The sequence below is a fragment of the Hemicordylus capensis genome, chromosome 7, assembly GCF_027244095.1.
Source record: "Hemicordylus capensis ecotype Gifberg chromosome 7, rHemCap1.1.pri, whole genome shotgun sequence".
NCBI lineage: Eukaryota > Metazoa > Chordata > Lepidosauria > Squamata > Cordylidae > Hemicordylus > Hemicordylus capensis.
The window spans coordinates 29,233,155-29,256,719 of NC_069663.1; the positions used below are offsets into that span (position 1 = coordinate 29,233,155).

General features: G+C 61.9%; 1 protein-coding gene across 8 annotated transcripts in view; it reads right to left on the reverse strand.

Moving 5' to 3' along the window:
* SIPA1L3 (signal induced proliferation associated 1 like 3) overlaps positions 1-23,193 on the reverse strand; it is a 42,420-nt gene extending 19,227 nt beyond the window's left edge. For 2 of the 8 annotated variants that reach the window (XM_053267957.1, XM_053267949.1), the window contains exons 1-5: positions 21,204-21,530; positions 16,479-16,614; positions 2,432-4,158; positions 1,806-1,936; positions 1,056-1,244 (exon numbers count right to left, since the gene is read on the reverse strand). In XM_053267957.1, coding sequence (XP_053123932.1) covers positions 1,056-1,244; positions 1,806-1,936; positions 2,432-3,854 — 1,743 coding nt within the window. In that variant the 5' untranslated portion in view covers positions 3,855-4,158; positions 16,479-16,614; positions 21,204-21,530. The other 6 variants (XM_053267951.1, XM_053267950.1, XM_053267955.1 and 3 more) reach the window with 6 other exon arrangements.
* Between the last annotated feature and the right edge of the window lie 372 nt (positions 23,194-23,565).

Below are 23,565 nucleotides of genomic sequence, written 5' to 3' on the forward strand. Positions count from 1 at the left end.
GAAGAATTTCTCTCCATCCACTTTCTCCACACCATGCATGATTTGATAGTCCTCTATCATGTCTCCCCGCAGTCATCTTTTTTCTAAACTAAATAGCCCAGGCGTTGTAGCCTTGCCTCATAAGAAAGGTACTCTAGGCCCCTGATTTTATTTTATTGATTGATTGAGCGAGTGATTGTTAAATTTGTATACCGCCTTTCATGAAAACAATCCCAAGGCGGTTTACACAAAAATTAAACACAAGACTATAAACATGACACAATTAAAATATTAAGCTAAAATATCAAACAAATCTGTCTAAAAAGATTTAAAATACAAGCATAAAAACTGTACAAAATACAAAGAAGCAGCAGTAGAGACACTCACATAAAAGCTTGGGTAAAAAGCCACAATTCTAAAAACTGTGATGGAGACCGAGGAGCGAATGGCCACCGGGAGAGCATTCCAGAGTCTGGGGGCAGCCACAGAGAAGGCCCTGCCCCACATCCACAACAACCGAGCCTCCCTCATTGTTGGTACCCGGAGCAGAGCTCCCTCAGATGACCTTGTCAAGTGGGCAGCAACCCTTGGGAGCAGGAGGCCTCTCAGGTATCCCGGGCCCAAACCATTAAGGGCTCATCATCTTGGTTGCCCTCTTCTGCACCCTGGGCAGAGGGAAGAGTGCTCCACACCACTATCGTTTTCTAAGCCTGTGTCATGCAGGCAGGGTTCCCCCTCCCCTTCACCTTTTTCTAAAGTAAAAAAGCCCCCCAAACAGTAGCCTCTCCTCACAGGGAAGGTGCTCTAGCCCCGGATCATCTTGGCTGCCCACTTCTAAGCAAACACCACGCAGGCCATTCGTGCAGAGGTGGGGCCCCCCCGGACCGCCCACCCTCTCACTCATGCTAGACAGGAAAGAGCCTGCTGAGGGGTGTGTGTGTAGGTCATTAGGCAGATGGACAGAGGCCAAAGCACAATGCGGGGGGGGGTCCTCCCCCACTTCTGATGCCCCTTTCCCCCCACCCCTATTTCAAGCAGCGGGGGGCGGTCTCCAGACTGCCCACTCGCTCACTCACCCCCTGCTCGTCCAGTTTCCGCAGCTGTTCGGTCACTTTGGGCACATTCAGGGCCAGACGCAGGCAGTGAGTGTTCAGCTCGGGGACCACGTACTCCAGGGCGTCCTTGAGAGGGAGCCCACGGACGGTGCCGTGTTTGGTGGTGGTGGGCGTGGCATCTTCTAGGATGGAGCCCCGGAGGGTGGTCAGCTACAGGACAGAAGGGGAGAGAGAGAGAGAGAGAGAAACAGGCAACGGGCAGGACCTGCTGCGAGGTCCAAAGCAACGCACGGGAGCCCAGGGCGACCCCTACTCACTCCCACCCGCAGCTCCGCTCACAGAAAAGCCAGAGGCTGAAAAGGGCCCTTCAACCAGTTCCCTGGGGCGACTCCTGGTGTGAACCCGGTCTGGACACAGACTGGCAGCAGGTGCCTCTTTTCAGAAGAGAGAGAGACACCCACCGGGGCGAAGGATCGCCCACCCAGGCTCCCTTGGCTTTTCTCGTGAGGCAGAGGGGCCCTGCCAGCAATGCCGGGCGGGCGGGGGGGGATTCCTGGCCTAGTCCTGGACTTCTGCCTCCAGCTCGCTGAGCAAACTGTCCCCCACATCAATCACACACACCCCCCCGCCTGGCACCTTCTCCTTTCTTTGGCCACCCGGTCCAGGAAAAGGAGAGCCCTACGGCACTGGGGGAGGTCTTGGGGGCAGCCCCTTCGACCCCTTCAAAGACACAGGCGGGTCCTTTGGAAGCAGAGCGCAGCAGTAACACACCTCACTGGTGCGGAAGATAATCCTGTACTGGTACTGAGGCCCATGCTCCTGGTGGTCCTCCAGCTTCTCGCGCCTGATGCTTACAGCCACCGGCCCCAGCTTCTCATCCACCCCAAAGTAATTGGAGTGCTCTGGAAGGAGAGAGGAAGGGGGAACGAGGCCTCTCTCAGCGGTGTGGGACGGGGCGGGCAGGCGCTCCCCTCCGCCTGACAGCTGCAGGGCAAGGAGGAACCTCAAGAGCTCTTCAAGGAAGCCTCTGATGCTGGAGCCCGGCTGTGCTGGGGGAAACCCTCGGGGGCCCAGCTCCGCATCCGTGCTGTGCAGCAGAGCAGGAGGCCCTGCCGAAGGGGAGGGGCGGCCTATTCCGGCTCTTACAGTCACGGGCTCCCCTCCCCTCCGCCCGCCCGCCCGCCTTTTCAGGCAGGGGCCCTGGTCTCTGGGCTTGTCGGGAGAGTCTCCGCAGCCCCTGGGGGTACCCTGGGAGCCCAGCCCGCCTCCTACCTCCTGAGCAGTGCGGGGGCCTGGGTGCTGCTGCGGGGGGGGCGGGGGGGCTCCCGCAGGCTTGGCTCCGCGGCCCCCGGCCCTGCCGCCAGAGGGGCAGCCCCAGCCGCGAGCGCCGCCGTTACCTTTGCCGCAGAAGTAGTCCTGGTAGTAGCGGGCCCCCAAGTCCACGTGCTCGATGCTGTAGTGCTTCAGCCGGCCCACGTTGCGCTGCAGCTCCTGGGGGACCTCCAGCACGGAGACGCTGGCGTTGGTGCAGCAGGCGGCCGGAGAGGCCTCTGCAAAGGCCCCCTTGCTGCCCCCTCCAGGAGAGCCGGCGGAGGCCCGCAAGAAGCCCACGCTGCGCTCCTGGGCGCCGCCAATCTCGTTGCGGAAGTGCGGGCAGCTGAGCAGCAGCTCGTTGCTCTTGTGGTCCCCGGGGTCGGGCTCCAGGTTCTCCTTGAAGTTCAGGTCCTCGGTGCTGATGAAGGAGGCGAGGGGCTCCGGGCCCCCCACGCCACCGGCCCGGGAGGGGGGGGCGGCGGCAGAACCGGCCGAGGCCGCCGAGGCCCCGGTGGCGGTGTTCCTCCGCTGCGCCACGTAGGCCCGCCGGGCCGCCACCTCGTTGAGGTCAAAGAGCATGCTCTGGACGTCGTAGTGGGCAAAGCTCTTCTGGCACAGCCAGGCTCGGCCCCCTTCCTGGCTCTTGCCCTCCTCGGGCTCCGGCAGGGCCCGGCCGGCCTCGCCGTCACCCCGGCCGCCCCGCAGCTTCCGGAAGATGGAGTCCCCACTGCCCAGCTCCGCCCTGGGCCCCTTCTTGCGGGCCTTGTCCTTGGGCGGGAGGGGGAACTCGTCGGGCAGCGGGGGCAGCAGCTGCTCGCTCCGGCCTTCGGCCCGGCTGCTCCTGGCCGCGGCGGAAGAATCTGGCCGCCGGGAGGCTGCCTGCCCGCTGCGGAACTCCGTCAGCATGTCGTAGAAGCTCTGCTCCGAAACGCCCTGCACGTCGATGGAGGAGGTGCTGCCATACTCGCGGAAGAGGGGCAGGCCGCTGCCCCCCAGCCTGGCTGCCCGGGGCTCCAGGGCCTCTTCCAAGTCGCACTCGCTGAGCGTGATCTCGCTGCTGCTCCTGTGGCGGAGCGGCAGGAACCCCCGGCCTGGAGAGCGGGGCCAGCCCTCCGGGAACTCCGCGTCCTTGGACCGCCTCCGGGCCAGGCGCTGGAAGCCTCTGATCCCGGAGGAGGAGGAGGAGGGGGCGGCCCCACGCGGGAGCTGCCCATTCTGGAAGCCCCGCGCCGCGAAGCCTGGGGTCTCCAGGTCTCTTGAAGTGCTGCTGGGGAGGGCGGGGTCCTTCAGCCCTTCTCTCTTGGGGGGCCAGTCGGCAATCCTGGCCCGCACGCCCATTTTCGGCATGGCTGGGGTGGTTGTGGCCGGCCGGCCGGCCGCCGGGGCGGCGTCTGTGTGCGAGGCACAGCCATTCTGGGCCCAGAACCCAGGGGAGTAGTAATCCCCGCCTTTCAAGCCCGGCCCTGCTACGTCGCCGCTCTCATGCACCGGCCGATAGGATGTCATAGTCCAACGGAAGCACCGACGCCGACTCCCTGGGGGAAGGTGCTGCTCATCTCCATCGGGACCCGCAGGCCTCCGCCGCTGCTGCTGCTGCCGCCGCCGGGGGGGAAGGAGCGGTGGGATGCCAGCCTGCCCGAGCCCACCTCAGGACGCCCTGCCGGCAGATGCCCGGTGGCCACAGCAGGGGCGGGGATTCCTGGAGCGCCAGCATTGGGAGCAGAAGGACGCTGGCGTTCGGACCGCCTTGGCCCCCACAGCCCCCGGCTACTCCGAGGCCGTGAGCTGCAGCGGCTTCTCCCAGGCCATGCTGAAGGAGAGAAGGAAAGAGGGCAGATGAGCAAAGGGGGCCAGAACCTCTGCAGCAGCCGAGCGCGAGACCTGGCTGTCTGGGATGCTGGGCTTACGGACCGCGAGGCCACACCAGCAGGCAGAGGAAGCCCACCTTGGCCCCATGGAACTTCCTAAATGGCAGCCAAGAGCAGAGGGGTGCGGCCCCGGGGGACTGTGCCCTTCCGGAGGCCCCAGCGCTCTGTTCCAAGTCAGCCCCACACCGGGTGCGCGCACGGATTAGAGCCTGCATACTCTTCCGGGCTGCAGAGCAGGAGGCCTCCGGGATGGCAGCCTGTGCCGAGCAGGGGCACTGCTGAGAGAGCCCCGGGGAAGCTCCCGCAGCCGACTCCAGCCAGCCAGCCAGCCAGGGCAGCAGCGGGGAAGGAATGGCGGCAGGCAGAGCCCCTCAAGCGGGCAAGAGGCCCCCGCCCTTTGGAGGCAGCCACGGCCTCCCTTCCCCACGGATCTCGGCCGGTCTCCCTCGGTGCTCCTGCAAGTGTCAGGCGGTGGGTGCCTGGCCCACTCACGGCCCAGCGCAGACCCGCAGCTGCGGATGCCGAGAGCACTCTTGCTGACGCCCCACCGGCTCCCGCCGCCAGAGGAGAGGCCGAGCTCTGCCTCCATGCCCACTGCCAAAGTGGCTGCCGAATCCTAGCTGCAGGGGAGCCACGCTGGCAGAAGGGGCCTGCCTTCATCTCCCGCCTGTGGCTTTCCAGAAGCACCTGGTAGCAGGCCGCTGTGGGGAACAGGGTGCTCTCCCATGCTGCCTGCAGGCTGGCCATTCATCAGGTAGAGCTGCGCAGCTAAGTGTCCAGCTCTACCAGACAAATGGCCAGCCTGAGGCAGCGCAGCCCTCAGAGGGGAAGCAGAGGGAGCTGTGCCTCCATTGCCCCCCCCGCCGGCTGTGTAGAACCATCCTGCTAGTGGAGAATTGTATTATTACGATTTCATTACATGTATGATGTATTTATGGTTCATCTTCCTATCTGAACCGCTTTGAGAACATTTGTTAAAAAAGCGGTATACTGTAGAAATATTTGCTGCTGCTGCTGCTGCTGCTGCTGCTGCTGCATTCTCCAAGCTTTACCCACCCGTCAGAACCAAGGGCACAGGAGACTGCCCCCCTCTGGCTCGCAGGAGGCTGAAGCATGCACAGAAGACCATTGCTAACCGGGCAAAGAGGCACCTTGCTAACGTGGTGATTCTTTCTTTCGCAGGGGAGAGTAACTGGCCCTCTCCACCCCCAGCACAGCATCCCTGCAGTGTTTCTTTTTCTATTGTGAGCCCTTTGGGGACAGGGAGCCATCGTATTTATTTATTATTTCTCTATGTGAACCACTTTGGAAACTTTTGTTGAAAAGCAGAATATAATATTTGTAGTAGTAGTAGTTGTTTGGGGGCTTCCACCCTTGGGGCAAGGTGAACATAAGAACAACCCTGCTGGACCAAGCCCGAGGAAGCCCGTCTAGTCAGCACCCAGCTTCACCCAGTGGCCCACCAGATGCCTCTGGGAAGCCCACAGGCAAGAGGTGATGGGGCAGGCCCTCCCTCTCGCTGCTGCTGCTGCTGCTCCCCTGCCCCTGGGACTGAGAGGCATCCTGCCTCTGAGGCTGGAGGGGGCCCAGGAGACTAGCAGCTGTCCATAAACCTCTCTTCAAGCCATCCAGGCTGCTGGCTGTCACCACCTCTTGTGGCAGAGAATTCCATCGGCTGATTACGCACTGTGTGGAAAAGGACTTCCGCTGCTGCCTCTCCCACCTGCTCTGCAAGGGGCACAGCCTCCTCAGCGCTTCCAGGAGGCCAGCACACAGCAGGCGAGAAACCCCGAGGGAGGCTGGCCATCCTTGCGTGCCGAGGAGGCTCTGCACCTGCCTTCCCAACACAGATCAGTGTGTGTGTGCGCTGGGGGGTGGGAGGAGATCCCATCGTGTGGCTGTGACTGCTCCAGGTTGCAGTCCACGTTCTGTCACGTCTGTTTGTCTGCTGGAAACAGGCGGCCACCCACCTCCCCAGGAGTAACGGAGACCTTTGATCTGAGCAGCCCGGCGTGCGGCAAGTGGGGCAGCCTGGAGGGGCAGCCAGCCGCTCTCCGGTTCCCATCTGCACTCACGAGCAGCAGTCAGTGGCCCCAGCTGGAGCCCCGGCACCAAGGGGCGCGACAGGGCACGCCCCAGACTGCCTTTCTGTGGCTCCTCAAGGAAGAGGACCCCTGGCAAACGTGGCTTGCGTGTCCCTCTCAGGGGATGGATGGGGCAAGCGGGGCCCCCTTGCTTCTCGGAAGGCTTCGGAATCGAAACCAGGCTCTTTCCTCTTCAACGCAAAACAGGTCTGGAGGACTCACTCCAGGACGAGGATCAGAGGAGGCCATCCAGTCAACAGAGAAAACTCTCCGTCCTGAGGGCCAACTGTCTCCTCCGCCTGCCCAGAACAGGCGCCACCGCTCCGACGCATCCGAGCTTCAGCCCAGGGCGACCTCCTCAAGAGCCGAGGCCGGTTCTCGGGCACTGGAGCATCTCTGCCGCTTGCCGCCACCGCACCATTCTTTGGCATCAGCCCGGGTGTTCTGTGCCGCCTCTGGCCGGGCTCCGAGTGGTGGGGGCGGCAGCAGCCCAGGCTTGGGAAGGCCCCACCACCACCACCAGCCAGCAGGGAGTGCTGGGCCCCCGTCGGCTGACCTACTTTGAGGAGGAGCTCGAAGCGGAGGGCACTGCTCCCGAGCCAGCCCCAAGGGCAGCACCAGCGCCCCCATCCCTGCGTGGGCTCCCCGTCCTGCAGAGAGCCAGGCTGGCTCCTGAGACGCAGACAAACCCCTCAAGGCGCCTGTGGGAAGGCTGTGCTGCCAAGGGCCGCCTGCTGCTGACTGGAAGCCCCCACAGCCCCCCACCCTGGAGGGACCAGAGCCTGCGAGGTGCTGGCTGGCTCTCCAGTGCGAGGGTGAAGCCCGTGCCCAGCCAGCCAGCCGCAACCCCCCGCCCCCCCCCCCGGAGAACAGCCTCGACTGGAGTGACCTCGGAGGGAGGGAGGGCTGTCCTTGAGGTAATCAGGGCTGACAACCTTCATACAGATCCATCCCAGGCTGCTGATCCATTTGCTGCGGCCCTGCTAAGGAAACCGCTGTGTCTGGTGCCATTTGGGAATCGGAGACCTCCTTCCCAGGCTGGCAGCGCCGGGAATGAAGCAAAGCAGGGCCTTTGCCAGCGTGGAGCCACCTGGGCCGGACGAGGCCGCCTCACAGCAGCCAATGAGGCTGACTCAAATGTCTCTATTGGCAATCCAGGGCACGCTCTCACCCCCCAACCTTGGAGAGGAGAGCTGGTCTGGTGGGAGCCAGCATGACTTGGCCCCTCAGCTAAGCAGGGCCTGCCCTGGTTGCATATGGATGGGAGACCAGAAGTGTGAGCAGCACTGGAAGAGATTCCCCTTAGTAGGGGATGATGGGGCCGCCACTCTGGGAGAGCAGCAGAAGGTTCCAAGTCCCCTCCCTGGCAGCATCTCCAATGAGATCGGGCTGAGAGAGACTCCTGCCTGCCACCTTTGGAGAAGCCGCTGCCAGTCTGTGAAGACAATACTGAGCTAGATAGACCAATGGCCTGACTCGGTATATGGCAGCTTCCTAGGTTCCTATCCCCAGATGATATGGGACTACAATTCCCAGCAGCCTCAGCTGCAATGGCTGCAGGCCACTGGGAGCTGTAATCCCACAAGAGCGGCGAGGCACCCAAGGCGAGGACCCCGGCTGCCTAAAGGACAGAATGGCCAGGGGTGCTCAGGGCCCAACTCTGCAGGAGCCCTCTGCCTTTATGCACAGCTCAGGTGGGAAGGCTGCATTCTTGACCATTCCGGCGGCCTCAATTAGCGCTTCTGGTGCTCATGGCCTTTTGGCCCAAGCACGGCTTTGTCTCCCTCTCTGCATGCGCGCTCAACCTGCCAGCAAAGGGTCACCCTTTACGCACTTCATGCTAAGAGGTCTGTAGTCCCCCCAGTTGATGCCACAAGAAGCCCATTTGTTTTTAAAGTGACACAAGGCCCTTTGTTGCTTTTGTTTTAAAGAGGGGCCGCGTCTCCAACTGGGCCACACTCCAACGGCAGGCCGGCGGCCACTGGGAGTCCAGCCAGCCTCGCCAGCGGGTTTTGCCAGGGGACGTCCACGTCTGTCCTTTCTCAGCTGTGTGAAGGAGCCCAGCGGAGCTCCGCGTCCGCAAACCTTTGGCGGGCCAGCCGGCTGACATCCCAGGCAAGCTCAAGAGCTTGCCCACGGTTCCCCCTGCTCACCGACCTCCGGGCTCCCACAGGACCCCTGCTGCCTGGCCCTTGCCTTTGAGAGAGAGGGGCCCTTTCTGTGCCGCACGCGGGCTCTCTCCTCCCGCGTCTTAAAGGCTCGGGCATGCGGTCTGCTTTCCCTGCAGGGAAGGAGGCACGCAGCTGAGAGTCCGCACAGGTGCGGGGGGGGGCTGCCTTCCCCAGGGCCCCAGGCTGCGGTTCCCCAAGAGCAGGCTGGGCCTTTGCCTTCCCAAGCCAGCCCCTGGGCACTGCGGAAGCCGGACCCCAGCAGCAAGCAGGCTTCCCGAGTGCAGCCCTCCACCTTCACATGGAGGGAGTCACAGCCAGGTGGCAACAAGGACTCCAGCCCCACCCCACATCCCAGCCGGTGGCAGGCAAGCTGGGACAGGCTCAGGGGTCTCCCGGCCAGGGCTTGGGACACTGACCGCTGGTGGTCCCTCCAGCCCCGAAACCACTCCGCCACTGGGCACTGCACAACAGGCTTCTTTGCAGGGCGGCTTCTGGCCCCCAACGGGGGAAGCAGATGGAGGCGGGAGTCTGGCTTGCAGAAATCCCAGGCCCAGCTGGAAGCCCACAGGAGCCCCCCTCGGCAGTCGGTTGGAACCCCTTCCACCGCTTAGGGGGAGAGCAGCTGGACAGGGAAGCCCAGGCGCAGACAGCCCCCCTCCCTGCTCCCCCTCCCAGGCAACCCCCAAGCCAGACTCCAAGGGCTGCCGGCTTCCAAAAAGCAGGTGCTGGACCTGCTTTTGCAAGGTGAAAGGGAGGTGGACTCCGGGGCTGGCACAGACCACTCAGTGAGTCCAAGGAACTTGACAGCAATGGGGCACAAAAGGAAGGGGGCCCATGGCAGGAGGGGGCAACTCCCCACTGCCCTCGCCAAGAGAAGGGGCTAGGCTGCTGCAGGAGGAGCAGCAGCAGCAGCAGCGGCGGCGCTCCTGGGCGCCATCCCGCCCGCCTGGCCTTCCAGAGGGGCGGCAGGGCTCCCTCACCGCCTAGGCTGCAGAAGGATGCCCGCTGCGTCAGAGCGGCAACATCTCCTGCGGCAGCCTCTGCCCACCAAGGGGAGCCCCTCCAGCCGTGCCCAGCGGCACCTGAGCCAGGAAGGAGGGCTCCTCACGGGCGACTCCACGCTGCGGGCTGAAAGAGCTGCCGCTGCCCCCCTCCCAACTCTCCTGGCAAAATGGCCTCTGAGGCCAATTCCTTTCCAGGGCTTGGAGGAGGAAGCAGCCAGCTCACTCACCCTCACATCTATTTGAGACACAATCCATCCCTCCCACGCTCCCCACAGCCATGCAGCCCCACATCCAAGGCGGCAGACCTACGAGTGGTTCCTCCCAGGCTGGTCTGTCGGGAAGAGCAGCTGGCAAGAGGAGCTCTCGCCCAGCTCCCCCATGGCAACCCTCACACCGAGCCACCACAAAGGCATCGATGGGGGTGCAGCCAGAACGGCCTGCCTGGCTGGGCTCAGGACAAGAATGGGGGTGGAAATCCTTGGGGGCCCCCAGATCCTTGCCCGGGGTGTGTGTGTCTTTGCCAGGCCAGTCGCCCCCCAGTGCTCTGGGCTCCCAGGACCCTCCAGGGTAGGAAACCCTCCGCTAGCCACCAAGCAGTTCCTTCAGTGGGTCTCTGGCTCAGCACACACTGGGGCCTCGCATCTCCGCACTCCGCTATTGCTCCGCACAGCCCACCTGGGGAATTGTTGCTGAAGGGCCAACTCTCACCCTGAGCAAGCCGGTGGCAGGAGGGGGGCTGTGGCCAGCTGCCGGGAATGTGGGCCCAGCAGCCCGAGGAGGGCGACCCCTCACGGCGAGGGATGCCGTCGCTCTCCTGCACACCCTGCCACCATGTCCAGACAAAGGAAGAACCAAGGTCAACAAAAAGCCCCCTTCCACCGGAAGCGCCAGCACAGGGCCCTCGTTCCAGAAGAGGCTCCTCAGAGCAGAGCTCTTGACCTCGGGACGCCTGGGGAAGGAAGGGAGCCCGCCCAAGACTCCTCCTCGGTGGAGCACATCTTCCCTGCACGGGGAAGGAGGCTCACAGTGTGTCAGCCCAATTACTCACATCTTGCTGCTGTGACATTTCCTCCAGGAAATGAGAAATGGTTGGGAGACAGTAAGAGCGGCATCATGGAGACCGTGCAGATGGCCAGGGTGAGCTTCGTGCGGCTGCCTCCGCTTTGGGGAACAAGGCACCTTTGGAAGCTCCAAGGCACCAGCAGCCCTGGGGCTTTCTGGGACACAACCCCATGACTCAAGGGCAGAGCAGGAGGGATGGGGAGGAACACAGGAAGTTGCCAGAGACTGAGTCAGACCCTTGGACCATCTAGTTCAGTACTGTCTACACAGACTGGCAGCAGCTTCTCCCAGGCTGCAGGCAGGAATCTCTCTCGACCCTATGAGCCAGCCTCAGGTAGTGGTGAGAGTGCTGGACTAGGACCGGGGAGACCCGAGTTCCAATCCCCCTTCAGCCCTGAGACTAGCTGGGTGACTCCGGGCCAGTCCCTTCTCTCTCAGCTGTGAGAGCTGCGACCTGTGCTCTGCCAAGCCTCGCCTTAATTCAACAAGGCCGCGCAGTGTGCTCCTGCCATTGACAAATGCAACGGGAAAGGCAAACAAGCTGCTGAGGCGGCTCCTGGCCTGTCCCAGAAGATGCCGTCCGCCAGCACGCAGGCACCTCCTGGACTGAGGAGGGCTTTGCTGGCCTCCAAGTCCTGACCATGCAGCCCGGGGACAGTTCACTGGGGGAGAGAGGGGTGGTGGTGGAGACTCCCACACTCCGTGTGCCTGGCTCCCCCGGCCACCAGCCCCATCCCCAGCCCAGGGGCAAAGCTGGCAGCCACCTCCAGTCTGTCCCTCTGAAGCCCCCAAAGGGGCACTCTGCCCAGCAAGCCCGACTTCTGCGGGGCAAGAGCCAGACGCCTTTCCCAGGGGCTCTGAACCGAACCGGGTCCCTCTGGGGAAGGCTGGAGAGCAGGCTCGGGGCGTCTTTCCCCAAGCAGCCCCCACGTCCCAACACTTCTCTTCCCAGCCAGCACGGCCTCTTCTGCCAGTCAGGGGATTTGGTGCTGCCTTTGATGGCCGGGGTGGGGGTGGGGGTCCCAGCGCCCTCCGTCTGCAGGAGGACCCAGAGGAGCCCCCTCCGGCCCCTTTGCTCCTCTGGGACTGGACCCCCCCCCCCGCCAGCCTCTCTCTCTCCAGCTGCATTTGATGGCGCCTCTTCAGCCACCCTCTGCGTCGGCTCCCGCTTGAAAGAAGGGAGGTGCTCAAGACCACCAGCCAGAGCACCTTTCAGGGACACACCCACTCCTGGCCCACCCCCAAGTGGGCTCTCCCGGGCCCTGCTCAGGAATTGGCTTTCGCCATCTCAGCTCCCGGGATCAATGCTGAAGGGGGGGTGGGGGGCGCTCACGGTGCTTCAAGCTCATCCCTGGCAAACACAGGAGCTGGGTTTGGGCTGCTCCTGCACAGCTCCCAAAACTCTTCTGCACCCTGTTGCTGGCTTCCCACAGACAGGAAACAAAGGAGGCTGCCTTACACTGAGTCAGACCCTTAGTCCCCCGGCTCAGGATTGCCTACACAGACTGGCAGCAGCTTCTCCCAGGCTACAGGCAGGACCAGCACCTTTTCCTGGGGACACTGGGAGCCTCGTTGGGCAGCCCCTGCCCCCTTCCCCAGGGGGCTGCAGAAGGAGCCCCTTCCGACCACCGACCCCTGCATGAAGGACCCCCACCTCCACTGCACCTCTCCGGACCAGTTGCAGGGGGCCGGGCCTGCCCTCCCCAGAGGCAGCATCTGGTGGGCCACGGTGGGAAACAGGAGGCTGGACTAGTTAGGCTTCCTTGGGCCTGATCCAGCAGGGCTGCCCTTAGGCTCGCCACCCCACGTGCAAGCTGTGTGCGTCCTGCCAGGGCCAGCAGCCAGGCCAGAGGGACCAGCACGCTGCCCTCCCCGAGATCTCCTCTCCAGGGGCTGTGGGAGCCTCCGCTGGAGAGCCCACCTCCCACCAGCAGCCTGCTAGAAGTGAGCAGAAGGGCAGAAAGGAGGCAGTTCAACACATTCATGACTAGAGGGAAGACGCTGCTCCACGAAGGGAGCAGCTAATGAACAGCCCTGGGAAAATGCGCACAGCGCTGCCGGGAACATCCCCGACCAACGCAAACTGGAGCAGGCATCAAAGATTCATGGGGGCATTAATGCTTTATTACTTGGCAGGGAGCTGCTCTTCATGTATGAGGAGGGGTGGGGGGATCCTGCGGAGCACAAGACGAGAGGGGGAAGCTGAAGGGGACCTCCAGAGGCCACGCATCAGAGTGCCACACCGTGCAGACAGAGCACTTGGGAAAGAGGCAGACACAGCACCCCTTCCGCATGGGGACGAGCACATGGGTGTCCCCCCCTCCCCGCCGCGGTGTAGATCAGAGGGCCCTGCAGAGGAACTTCAAGGCTCTCAGGAATTTGGTGGGGGAGGGGGAGACTACTGATTTCCCCCCCCCCCTCCATCCATAATCAGGAGGCAGCCGGCTTGCTCAAGAGACCTATTTGCACCTGAGAGCAGGGCCGGAGAGGTCACCCATGCACCATGTTCCTCAGATGCAGGACTGCTTCTGAACTTGACAGAGCAACACACAGAAGCAACAGGAGGACGCACAGACCCAAGCCAACAGACAGGGTATAAGGAGCAGCATCCAGCCCCCTCTAGACCAAAGCTGCAAAAGTGGTCCTGATGAAGGCATGCCAGGTAGAGCCCAGCCAGGTCCCTGGGCAGAGCTTCCGAAGCCTGGAGCTGAAAAACAGCTGTCTTGCCAGCCTCCCCTGAGGACCAGGGCCAGCCCCCGGGAAGAGCAATGCATCCAGGCCAAGCCCTCCGAAGCAGCCACAAGGCCCAAAGGCTGTCACCCTGGGCTTGCTTAGGTCCACTGGGCTGATCTCAAGCCGTAAAATGGCCTCGGCAAAGAGGAGGGTCGCCAGGGAGACGAGGATCAGAGCAAGCCCAAACGACCAGCCGGAGCTCTCAGGGCACCGGAAGCACTGCGGCACCGAGAGAGCAGAGCAGGAGATCTCAGTCACGTGGGAAACCTCAGCTTGCCACCACAAGCCAAACCCGCCCAGAGCAACTCCCATTCTTCCAGGCCCTACGGAATGGGCTCAGGCCCCCAGGGCCAGCTTCCGCCAACGGTCACAGCCCTTGTGGAGACGCCTCCCCTATGAGGCAGCCATTGTACGAAGACAGGGGCCCTTTGTGTCTGCCCAGCATCCCAGGAAACCGTCCCCTGCAGGCTCATGTCCCCATCCGGCCTCCAAATCCATGGCACTCACGCCCCCATGAAAGAGAAAGGCTTCCCACTGCAACCTTTCAGGACGGTGCCACGAAATGTTTCAAAAGAGACCCCATGCAGGCCAGTCCCAACAACTTTGCTGCCACGCTGAAAGTGGCCGGCCAGCTAGCCAAGTGCCGGGCATGCTGGCCACCACATCGGGAAGAGCAGGGACGCGGCAGGGCTCTCCTCACATGGCCATCCTGCAAAGCACTCGAGCGCAGGCGAGAGCTGCCTGCCCAGGGCTGGTGGAAAGGGCGGCCGGCTCAAAGCAGCCCAGGCCAAAGGGGCAAGCCAGCCCACCAAGGTGGGAGCACAGCTTGGCTGAACAACCTCCAAGCATGGGAAGGCTGCCTCCTCAGTGAGCCCGATCAGCCGCCGCAAGCAGCCACAGCGGAAGGAATCCCGGCTGGTCCTTAACACCCGCCAGAAAGTGCCTCTCCCTGGCCAGCAGGAAGAGGCAGGCGAGCAGCCAAGGGCCAGCAGGAGGCCCCCTCCCCACAGCTAAGGGGGCCATGAAGCCAAGGCATTCACCAGGATGCACTTCATTAGAGGTGATGCCCAAGCCAATGAATCATCCACAGCGACCCGGCCCTTCCTGCCCTCCCGCCGTGTGGCAAAAGTGCTGCTCAGGTGGCCAACGCCAGACCGCACCACCACCACCACCACCACCGTGGAGCCAGGCAAGAGCCCCCAGCACAGCCAGCTCCTGAGCAACACCTGGCACTGGAAAGCCCAGCTGGCTGCCCAGGTGCAGGGCAGAAGGCCACAGGGGGGCTGCTGGCAAGTCAGGAGCAGGCCCAGCAGCAGCAGCACCACCACCGTGACCAAGGAGAGGGGGGACAAGCTCTTGCTGGAGGCGTGGCAGGCAAAGGCCGCTTGTGGGACCCAGGAAGCCAGAGGCCAGGCAGCGGGGGAGAGGAGCCAGGGAGGAGACGGGCTCCCCAGAGAGTGCCGCCGCCTCTGCAGATGGCAAGCTCCTTCGGGCAGGAGGAAGCAGCGGAAGCTTCCTCTCCTGCTGTTGAACCAGCTGGTTCCTCCAGTCTGGCCGTTAATTAAGATCCACTCATCTTCAGCAGAAGAGCTCTTGCCTAGTCAGTTGCTGGGGAACTCAGCACCACAGGCTGCCTGCCTGCTAAGGCAAACAGTGGTGGGTGTGCTCTGACAAGCAGCAGCCCAACGGGCTCCTGCCTAAGTGCCACCAGGCGGGCCAGGGGAAGGAGGCTCTGCCCAGAGCCCACCCAGCCGGGAAGGCGCATGAGGGGTGGGGCTCGGGCCAAGTGACAGACGTCATGACCAGGAGCAGAAACCAAGGAGCACCGGCGCTCCTCAGTCTCCTGCACAGTTTTCAGAAAGCAAGGGAAATCTTGGCTGTTTACCCCCAGGCTTTTCTGTGAGAGGAGTTTTTGTTGCTGCTGCTCTGTATTTTATGGTCCTCTTGTGTATGTTTTTAGAGCTTTAATTACATTTGTATTGTATTCTTATATTCCAATTTCAGATTTTTATTGTGTGCCTCTTCTTTATATTATTTTAAATGTTTTGTAAACCACCCTGAGATAGTTTTAACAATAAATAAATGGAAAAACAAACACATTGAAATTAAGCAATCAATGAGGAAGTAGTTGCTTTTTACTGCATTCTTATGGGTCTAAGTTTAGGCCCTTTGACCGCTGGCCCCATTCTCCATTCGCGGAAATCCAAGCAGAGAATACCTGTGGTGCCCAGCTGAGGGCAGGTGCCTTGCCTGCCACCTTCCGAGGACACCTAGAGGCTTTGGGGGCTTTAGGAGCTGGTGGACACCCAGGGAGCACTTCCTTGCACACGAGGCGCAGGGCACTGCAGAGGCTGAACCAGCAGATGTTGCTGGCAGCATGAAACCAACTGCACAAACTTGCTACTTAAGTCCATGCCAAGGCTTCCAAAAAGTGATTCTCGGCCCCCAAATGCTAAGCCCACGGCTGCCAATGGGGAGAAAATGCTTCCCTCGAGAAGAGGTGTCCCAGGGTAAAACCTGGGCCCTTTGTGGGCAGTTTACAAGTCAATGGGCCGAGCGGATTGGCAAACCCCTCACATGCAGAGGAAAACAGACCGAGAGGGTGGAAGAAGCCCCAAGGCAGCCAAGGGGGCAGGGGAGGGGGAGCAGGGGAGGGAGCAGACGACTAACACTGCCCCAGTTCAAGAACGCAACCATCCTGGGCCTGGCTAAAGAGAAAGGAAGCAGCGGGGGGGGGCGGGATTATAAACCAAACAAGAGGACATGGACTTCTCTGCTATCACTTCTGTCCAAGCCCCCATATCCACACACAAAGATGGCTACACATCTTGTAAGCGAACCCACAGCATGCCTGCAGACTACATTCCTGCCAAGAACAGAAGGTGGAAGTCGCAAGAACCGAGAGTCCCAATCCAAACAGCTTGTGAAGCATCTGGAAGGCTGCTCCAGTCCCGCCCCAAAGTGCCTCTTGCAACAGCCCAGCAGCCCCCCCACCCATGGTTGTTTCCCGCCGGAGCAACCATGGCCCTCGTTTAGATTCCATCAACCAAGAGTCCTGCGAGCACCCTGAAGACAAACCCATTTGCCGTGGCACAAGTCTGCGTGGATTGTAACTGAACTCGTGACTCCCAATTGGACAGAGTGGACTCCTCTGGCCAGTCCTGCTCTGTTTGAAGAAGTGGACAGCAGCACTGGAGGCAGATCTTACCGGGCCAGTCGGGACCTCTAGAGCCTTTTCATCGGGATGGGCTTTTCCTCTTCCTGTCAGCTTAACTCACTTCCCAGCTGCCCACAGTAGCAGCGCAAAATCCGCCATCCATGGAGTCCCAGCTTCAAGCAGCTCCCTGGAAAAGAGGGAGAGAGAAAGTCACCCACCACAGAAGAGCAGGCTTGTCAGTCAAGCCTGAATTCCACCTGGAAGGCAAGAACCGGAGCTCCCTGATGCCACCACCTCCTCCTCCTCCTCCTCCTCCTCCAGGCTGGGCTTCATTTCTGCAGCCAACAAAAGCTCCCCTTGGAGCAACAGATGTGCGAGCCAAGCAGGGGCAGGGAGGGACTTGCTCACAGCCAGGCTGCTAGTCCCGGGGGGAGTCAGGACCAGAACCCCGGAGTCCAGCCTCCCAGCGGCACCTTCCGGAGCCTGCCATTCGCAGCTCCCTCTTCCAGACACAGCCCGGCAGCTCTTGCGCAAGCGGGACCATCCAAAGTCCGCGCCAAGGTGAACGCTTGCTGCGCAGAGGAGAGGGCAGCCGTTTCCTGCTCCCCCAGAGGCTGCCGAGGCAGACAAGAGCTGGTGGCCGACTCCTTCCGCAGAACCCCAAGTGGGTCAGAGAGCTCCGTGACAGGGCCAGGACCAAACGACGACATTGCCAACAGAAGACCCGCAGGCTCTCCTTGAAACCCCCTCCTTCCACGCAGCCTTTGGCACAATCAGCTCCAGTATGGTCTCCACCCCATACTGGAAGTGAGCCAAAAGAAGGGTAACACAAAAGTGTGTGTGTGCCCCCCTAGCCCAGCCTCCCCTTCCTGTTTCCCTTGTGTCACTACCTGGATTGTAAGCCCCTTGGGGCAGAGACCTGCCTTCTGGCTCCAGATAAAGTGCCATGTGCATGGAGAGCTGGTCTTGGGGTAGCAAGCATGACTTGTCCCCTTAGCTAAGCAGGGTCCGCCCTGGTTGCATATGGAAGAGAGACTAGAAGTGCGAGCCCTGGAAGAGATTCCCCTCAGGGGATGGAGCTGCTCTGGGAAGAGCAGAAGGTTCCCAGTCCCCTCCCTGGCAGCATCTCCAAGATAGGGCTGAGAGAGATTCCTGCCTGCAACCTGGGAGAAGCTGCTGCCAGTCTGTGCAGACAATACTGAGCTAGATAGACCAAGGGTCTGACTCAGCATATGGCAGCTTCCTATGTCCCTATGGATGGCACTTGCTCTGTCCATCTCTCTAGTGACCACCAAGCGGAGGTGCTGCTGAAGATGCACAATGATCAGCAGGCCACGCTCAAGCTTTAGGTCATGGGCACAATTCTGCACTAGAGCAGGAAGTTGGAGGACGCGCCCAATGCCTGCCCACCCTGACAAGGGAAACCCAGGAGTTGCTGCCTAGTGCCTCACAGGGATGTGGTGAGGATAGCATGGAAAGCAGCAGGGAGGGGAAGCGGAGCGGGGTCTACGCACAAGAAGAAACCCTCTTTCCATTCCCTGCCTAGACAGCAAGTTATTCGCTGCTCCGAGTCCCAGTCAGGAGGCTCAGGTGCCACTTTTGTGGAATGGGGATGCAAAACGCCTTGGCCCCTCGCTGCCCCCGCCTGCATCCTTCCTGGGCTCCTCACGGCCGCAAGGATGCTCAGCCCCGGTGCAAGCTGGGAAGCCTCTCACAACAGCCCGCGACAAAGAGGGAAGGGCTGGAGGCCCTCACACCAAGCGAGGGCAAGAGAGATCACCACACACGGGAGACAAGTCGCTCGGGAAAGGCGGCCACGTCTCACTCTCAGTGCCGTGGGCAGCCGGGGCTGAAGAGCGGAGAGGCTGGGCACATGTGGCCCTGTCCGCCCCGCTGCCTCCAGCCCTCCGTGGCCCGCGCACCCCCGCCCCCGTCCCGTCAAGAAGCCTGCCTCACTTGCAGGTGCCTGCAGCCGGAGGAATGCTGGGGAGGCAGAGACTGCTGGGTGTGGATGTTTGCTCAGCACACCGGGCCTGCAGAGCCACCCTCCGCCCAAGAGAACGCTCCCACTTGGAGGATCTGGCTCGGTTTCCCTCGGAGGCTGGCTTGCCATGCCAAAGAGCTCTCCTGTGGCGGAAGGCATCCCCCTTGGGTGCCCAGGCTGAGCCTGGGAGCTTTGCCAGCCTCCACCACACGAGAGGAACTCCCAGCGGATGGAAAGCGGGGCAGCAAAAGCGCGGCAGCTTCCCAGGGAGAGGTCTCTGTGGGGCCAGATCCTGTGGGCAGGCAGGCAAGCAAGCAAGCAAGCAAGCGAGGCGGCGGCAGCAGCACCTGCCCTCCTGCGCAGCTGGCTCTGCACCGGATCCTACTGGCAGGGACACTCCTGCGTGCAGCACACCAAGGGCGGCGGCGGCGGCGGGGGGGGGAGGAGAAGGAGGGGTGACACGTGTGCAGTCTGGCCACCTGGCTGCTCCCAGCCCCATGGAGAGAGACCGTGGCAGCAGCTCCGCTTAGGAGCAGAGCGAGAGCGTCGCTCCAGCCGGGCCCAGCCGGGCCACTCGGGCAGGAAGCAGCTGGCCAAGGGCTCCCCCGCCGGCACTGCCTCCTTCTCCACAGACAGGAGCTGCAGGGGACTGAAGGGGGCTCCTTCGGCCTGCAGAGCAAGGGCTCTGCCCCGGGTCCGGCTGCCGGGTGTTCTGAAACCCCAAAGGGGAGTCCGACTGCTTGAAGCAGGAGCCCCAGGAGCAGAAGGCAAAGCTTTCCAGCACGCAAGAAGTGAACCAGCCCTCTCCAGAGGATAAACTGTTTCCGAGTCCATTGCGAAGGGGCCTCAGGAGCAGCATTCCACCTTTGCAGGCCCGTGTGTGGCCTGGAAGTAGCAGCTTTCTTTCCCCTCATGCTCACAAGGAGCTGCCTTCTACCGAGTCAGACCCTTGGTCCATCTAGCCGTCAGCATTGTCTTCACAGACTGGCAGCGGCTTCTCCAAGGCTGCAGGCAGGAGTCTCTCTCAACCCTATCTGGAGATGCTGCTGCCAGGGAGGGAACTGGGAACCTCCTGCATGCAAGCAGGCAGGGGCTCTTCCCAGAGTGGCCCCATCCCGAGGGGAAGGTCTTCCAGAGAGTGTTCCCTCGAACAGGGATTCCCAGAACTCCCAGCATCCCCAGCTGTAATGGCCTTTGGTTGGGATTATGGGAGTTGTAGTCAATAATATCTGGGAATTCCTATTAGAGCGAACACTTCTTCCAGTGCTCACACACGTGGTCTCCCATCCAAATGCAAACCAGGGCAGACCCTGCTTGGCAAAGGGGGCCATCCATGCTTGCCACCACAAGACCAGCTCTCCTCCTCACCCCCATTGCTGGCAAGTTGCCTTCTGGGTCCGATGAACACATTTTCAGCGGAGGGAGGAAGAGAGAGTCCCTCACGTTCAGCTGGGGCCCTAACTTCTGACTATCAGAAGCCCCACGGAAACAGTGTGACCAGTTTCAACACAAAGCAAGTGTCTCGGGACGGATGATATTTCAGAGCGAAAAGCACAAAACGAAAAAATGCCCGGTGAGACTAGTCTTTGGCCACAGCATCCTGCTCGGCGGTCTGTCTAGGTCCCAAGCACATGGGACCAGACCTCAGACACTCCCCTGGTCACACTGGCATTAGGGGGCCTCAGAGCGCAAGGGGGCTAGGGGATCAGTCCGGATGAACCTACACAGCCCTTGGTGTCCCCCACCCCATGGGGAAAGGAGGGGGCCTGATTGCTCCAGGGATACACAGACACATGCCGACCAGTGCTGGCATCTCCCAGGGCTGGCATCTTGACAGTTCAGGTCTATAAATTTAACAATAAATGAATAAAGCGCAGCAAGGGCCACCACCAGGGGCCAAGGCCCTGAGGACCGCCCCTGCCTCCAGGCAAGGAAGCACCAGCCAGCCTTTCTTCTCCAGCAGAAATTCACTGGAGGACCACTGACTCTGACACCTCCGTTTTGCTGGACTGCCTCTTCAGAGGCTTGTCTTGTCAGGAAGCAGCCTGAAAGTGCAGGAGACGCAGCCTGCAGATCTGCCAGCCTCTGTCCATGGGCGACGTGTCCCGATCAAGCCACACGCAGAAGAACTGGTCACCTCTAAAAAGCTGAACAGCAGGTACTGAGCAATCCACCGGTTTCCCATTTCCCACATCCTTAAATATGGCACTTTGCTTTTCCATACAGTGTCAGGCCACTTCCTGGCAGGATCCAGGCCAAGGCCTGAAAGCGACAGTGACTGAGGGACCTTAAGGCCCATGCTGATAAGAAGAGGCCATGTCTGAAGCAACCCTTGGCCCTCCCCACCAATCCCAGGACGCCTCATCAGTGAGCGGGTGCAGCAGCCTGCCCACCTGGCCTGCTGCAGCCCTCCTAAGCTTGGATCACTCCACAGCTGGCATCCAGATCCTGGTCCAATCAAAGACACACACACACACCCCTGCTGGGAACAGGAGCGACTCCCAGCCACTTGCTCACGGGCCATTATCAGCCCCCCTCAGGTGCTTCCCTCCAAAGGCCATTAACAGTCCCCACAAGGGATTCTCTGCAGCTCCAAGCAAGAGTCCCTTTCCTCCTCGGCAAGCGCCCACCCGCTGTGTTCCGACATGTCCACACAAACAAAAGGGGGCTATAAGCCTGCGCCTGATGGCCCCCTGCCCCTAATGCTGCAAATCCCCTGCTCTCGCCTGCTGCCTCCCCCTCCCCTCGTTCATGGTGCAGCTGTTATTTGCAGAGTATAATGGAGCCAATACCTCCAGGCAAAGGGAGCCAGTCCCACTTCTTCCCGGTTAGGGTCATTTTGCCTGCTCTGCTTCCATTTCGCTGATCCAGCTCCTCTGACAACAACCCTGGCCCTGTGATTCCTGCCACCCTTGGAGCTTAGGGGGAGCAGGCAGTGGGGGGAGCATCGCCTAGGCAGGCCAACTGGCCCCAGCCCCAAGGTTCAGGCCACGAATGCCATCTGGAAACCAGAGCCCTGTTTGGGCAGGTCTGCTGCGCAAGAGAGATCACCCCAGGAGCTCGCTGCATTCCTCATTAAGCCTGTTCCACTCTGCCACCAACTCCATCCTCCTGTCCTCACTCACATAACGGGGCCAGGCTCCCAGCAGCTTTCACAGTCCTTACGCTGAAGCCTGGGCACAGGCCCCACAGAGCGGGACCCGATGCCAAGTCTGGGGCTGTAGCAAGAATAGCCACCATTTCTCTTGCAGCCAGAGAGCAAGCCTGCTTCCTAGACGAGGTGCACTTTGGCCAGGCAGATGGGAGGCAGAGCCAGCCCAACTCACCCCCAGCAGAGTCAGAAGCAATGAAAACTGCACCAGGAAACACAAAAATGGGTCAGCATGAAGCGAGGAAGTGCACAGGGGTGTCCTCCTCATCCTCAATGGGGCAGCCTCCTTCCCAGACCCACCTTACCCCACACAGGCAGAGCAAAACAAAACCCCCACTGTAAACGGATCACCCCCTCGGCTTCCTCTCAGGCCTGGCCTGAATAGCTGATTGTCTGCAAAATGAGGTCAGGGAAGCCCAGCAGAGGCTCCCCCTGGGAGAAGCTGCGCTTCACTCCACCACCCCCATTTCCGGGGGGAGGGGCAAATGGCCAAGCACCCCTACCTCCAACCCCCCCAGGGCCAGAACCCGAGGCCTGCAGGCAGGGCAAAGAGGGCAGCCAGAAGTCTGCCAGGCAGGACAGCTGCCTGCCTGAGCCCTTGGAGGAGCCAGGCTGCCTGCCTGCCTGCCTCTCTGTGCAGCCGTGCCCTGCCCCTTTCACTCCAACAAGCAGCAGAAGGAAAACAAGCGGAGAAAAGGGGGACAGCAACCCCCCCCTCCGGCCCACAGGAAAATACACCAGACAAAGATGCTTTGCCTACTACCCCCTGCGGCTCAAGCGGTTCCTCTCTCCACAGCCCCAGCTGCAGGCTGGCCACTCGTCAGGTAGCGCTGTGCAGTTAACCACGCAGCTCTACCTGACGCATGGCCCGCCCGCCCGCGGCCAGCGCAGCTCTCGGGCAGGGTGGGGAAAGAGTGAAGCCACTCGAGCTGCCCCCTTTGGCTCCCCCTGCCCCTACTGACCCCCCACTCTTGAGTACCCCCCCAATGAGGGGCGGCCACAGGCATGGCTGGTGCTGACGGAACGCCAGGACTCAAAGGAAGCCTCCCCCCACCTGATTTACCAGTGGCTGCCCCCTCCCCGGGGCAGCCCCACGGCCCCTCCCCCTGCATGGGGGGGCACCCCATGACCCCTCCCCCGCCCTCTCACTCTCCCCTCCCGAGGGGGAAGGAGCGGGGCGTGGGGGGGGCGCTGAGGGCTGCGGCCTGCTCTACCCCGGGCCCCCACTCCCCGCGTGTCCCCCCGGAAGGCGAGGAAACTACGACTCCCAGGATGCTTCGCGCGCCGCGGCTGCCCCCGCGGCTGCCTCTGCAGGGAGGCGGGGGAGACGGGAAGCGATCAGGAAGCGGGTGGTGGGAATGCGGCGGAGAACGATCACGCGCGGCGGCGGGCGGGGAGGGAGAGGGGCGAGAAGCAGCAGCGCCCCCACCTTGAAGGAAGCGCGGCTCAGCGCGGGGGGGGGCGAGGAAAAAAGGAGTGAGCCGGAGCCCTCACCTCACCTGGCGCGCGCGGCGGCTGGAGAAGAGCGACGGAGCATGCGCGGAGACTGGCGCGAGGAGCAGGCGCTGACCGACGGGGGGCGGGGCCTGCGTCGAGGGCGGAGACAGGCGGGCAGGCGGAAGCGCCTCTGCCTCGAGAGGGCTCGCCCCGCCCCTCTGGCCACGCCCCTCGCCAGCCTTAAAGGGCCAGCCCTTTAATAGGCGGATGCGCATCCTGGAAGAGCGCTGGCAGCCCCTCCAGCAGCCCTTGTCCGGTCGGTGCAGCCCGCCCGCCCCACAGACTGCGCGGAGCAGAGCAACCTGCCTGTCTCTATTCTTCTCACGCTGAGACTTCAAGCTCAGGGTTAGAGGGGCTTGCAGAGGAGAGAAAAACAGAGGCTGCCAGCCTCTGAGCATGTGCAGAGTTCCGCCACACCCAACCCTTGAGCAGCCCCAGCCTCTCGGCCCGGCTCCCAGGCCCAGTGGGGGTGGTTTCCAAGCCCCAAAAGCTTTCATTTTTGGAAA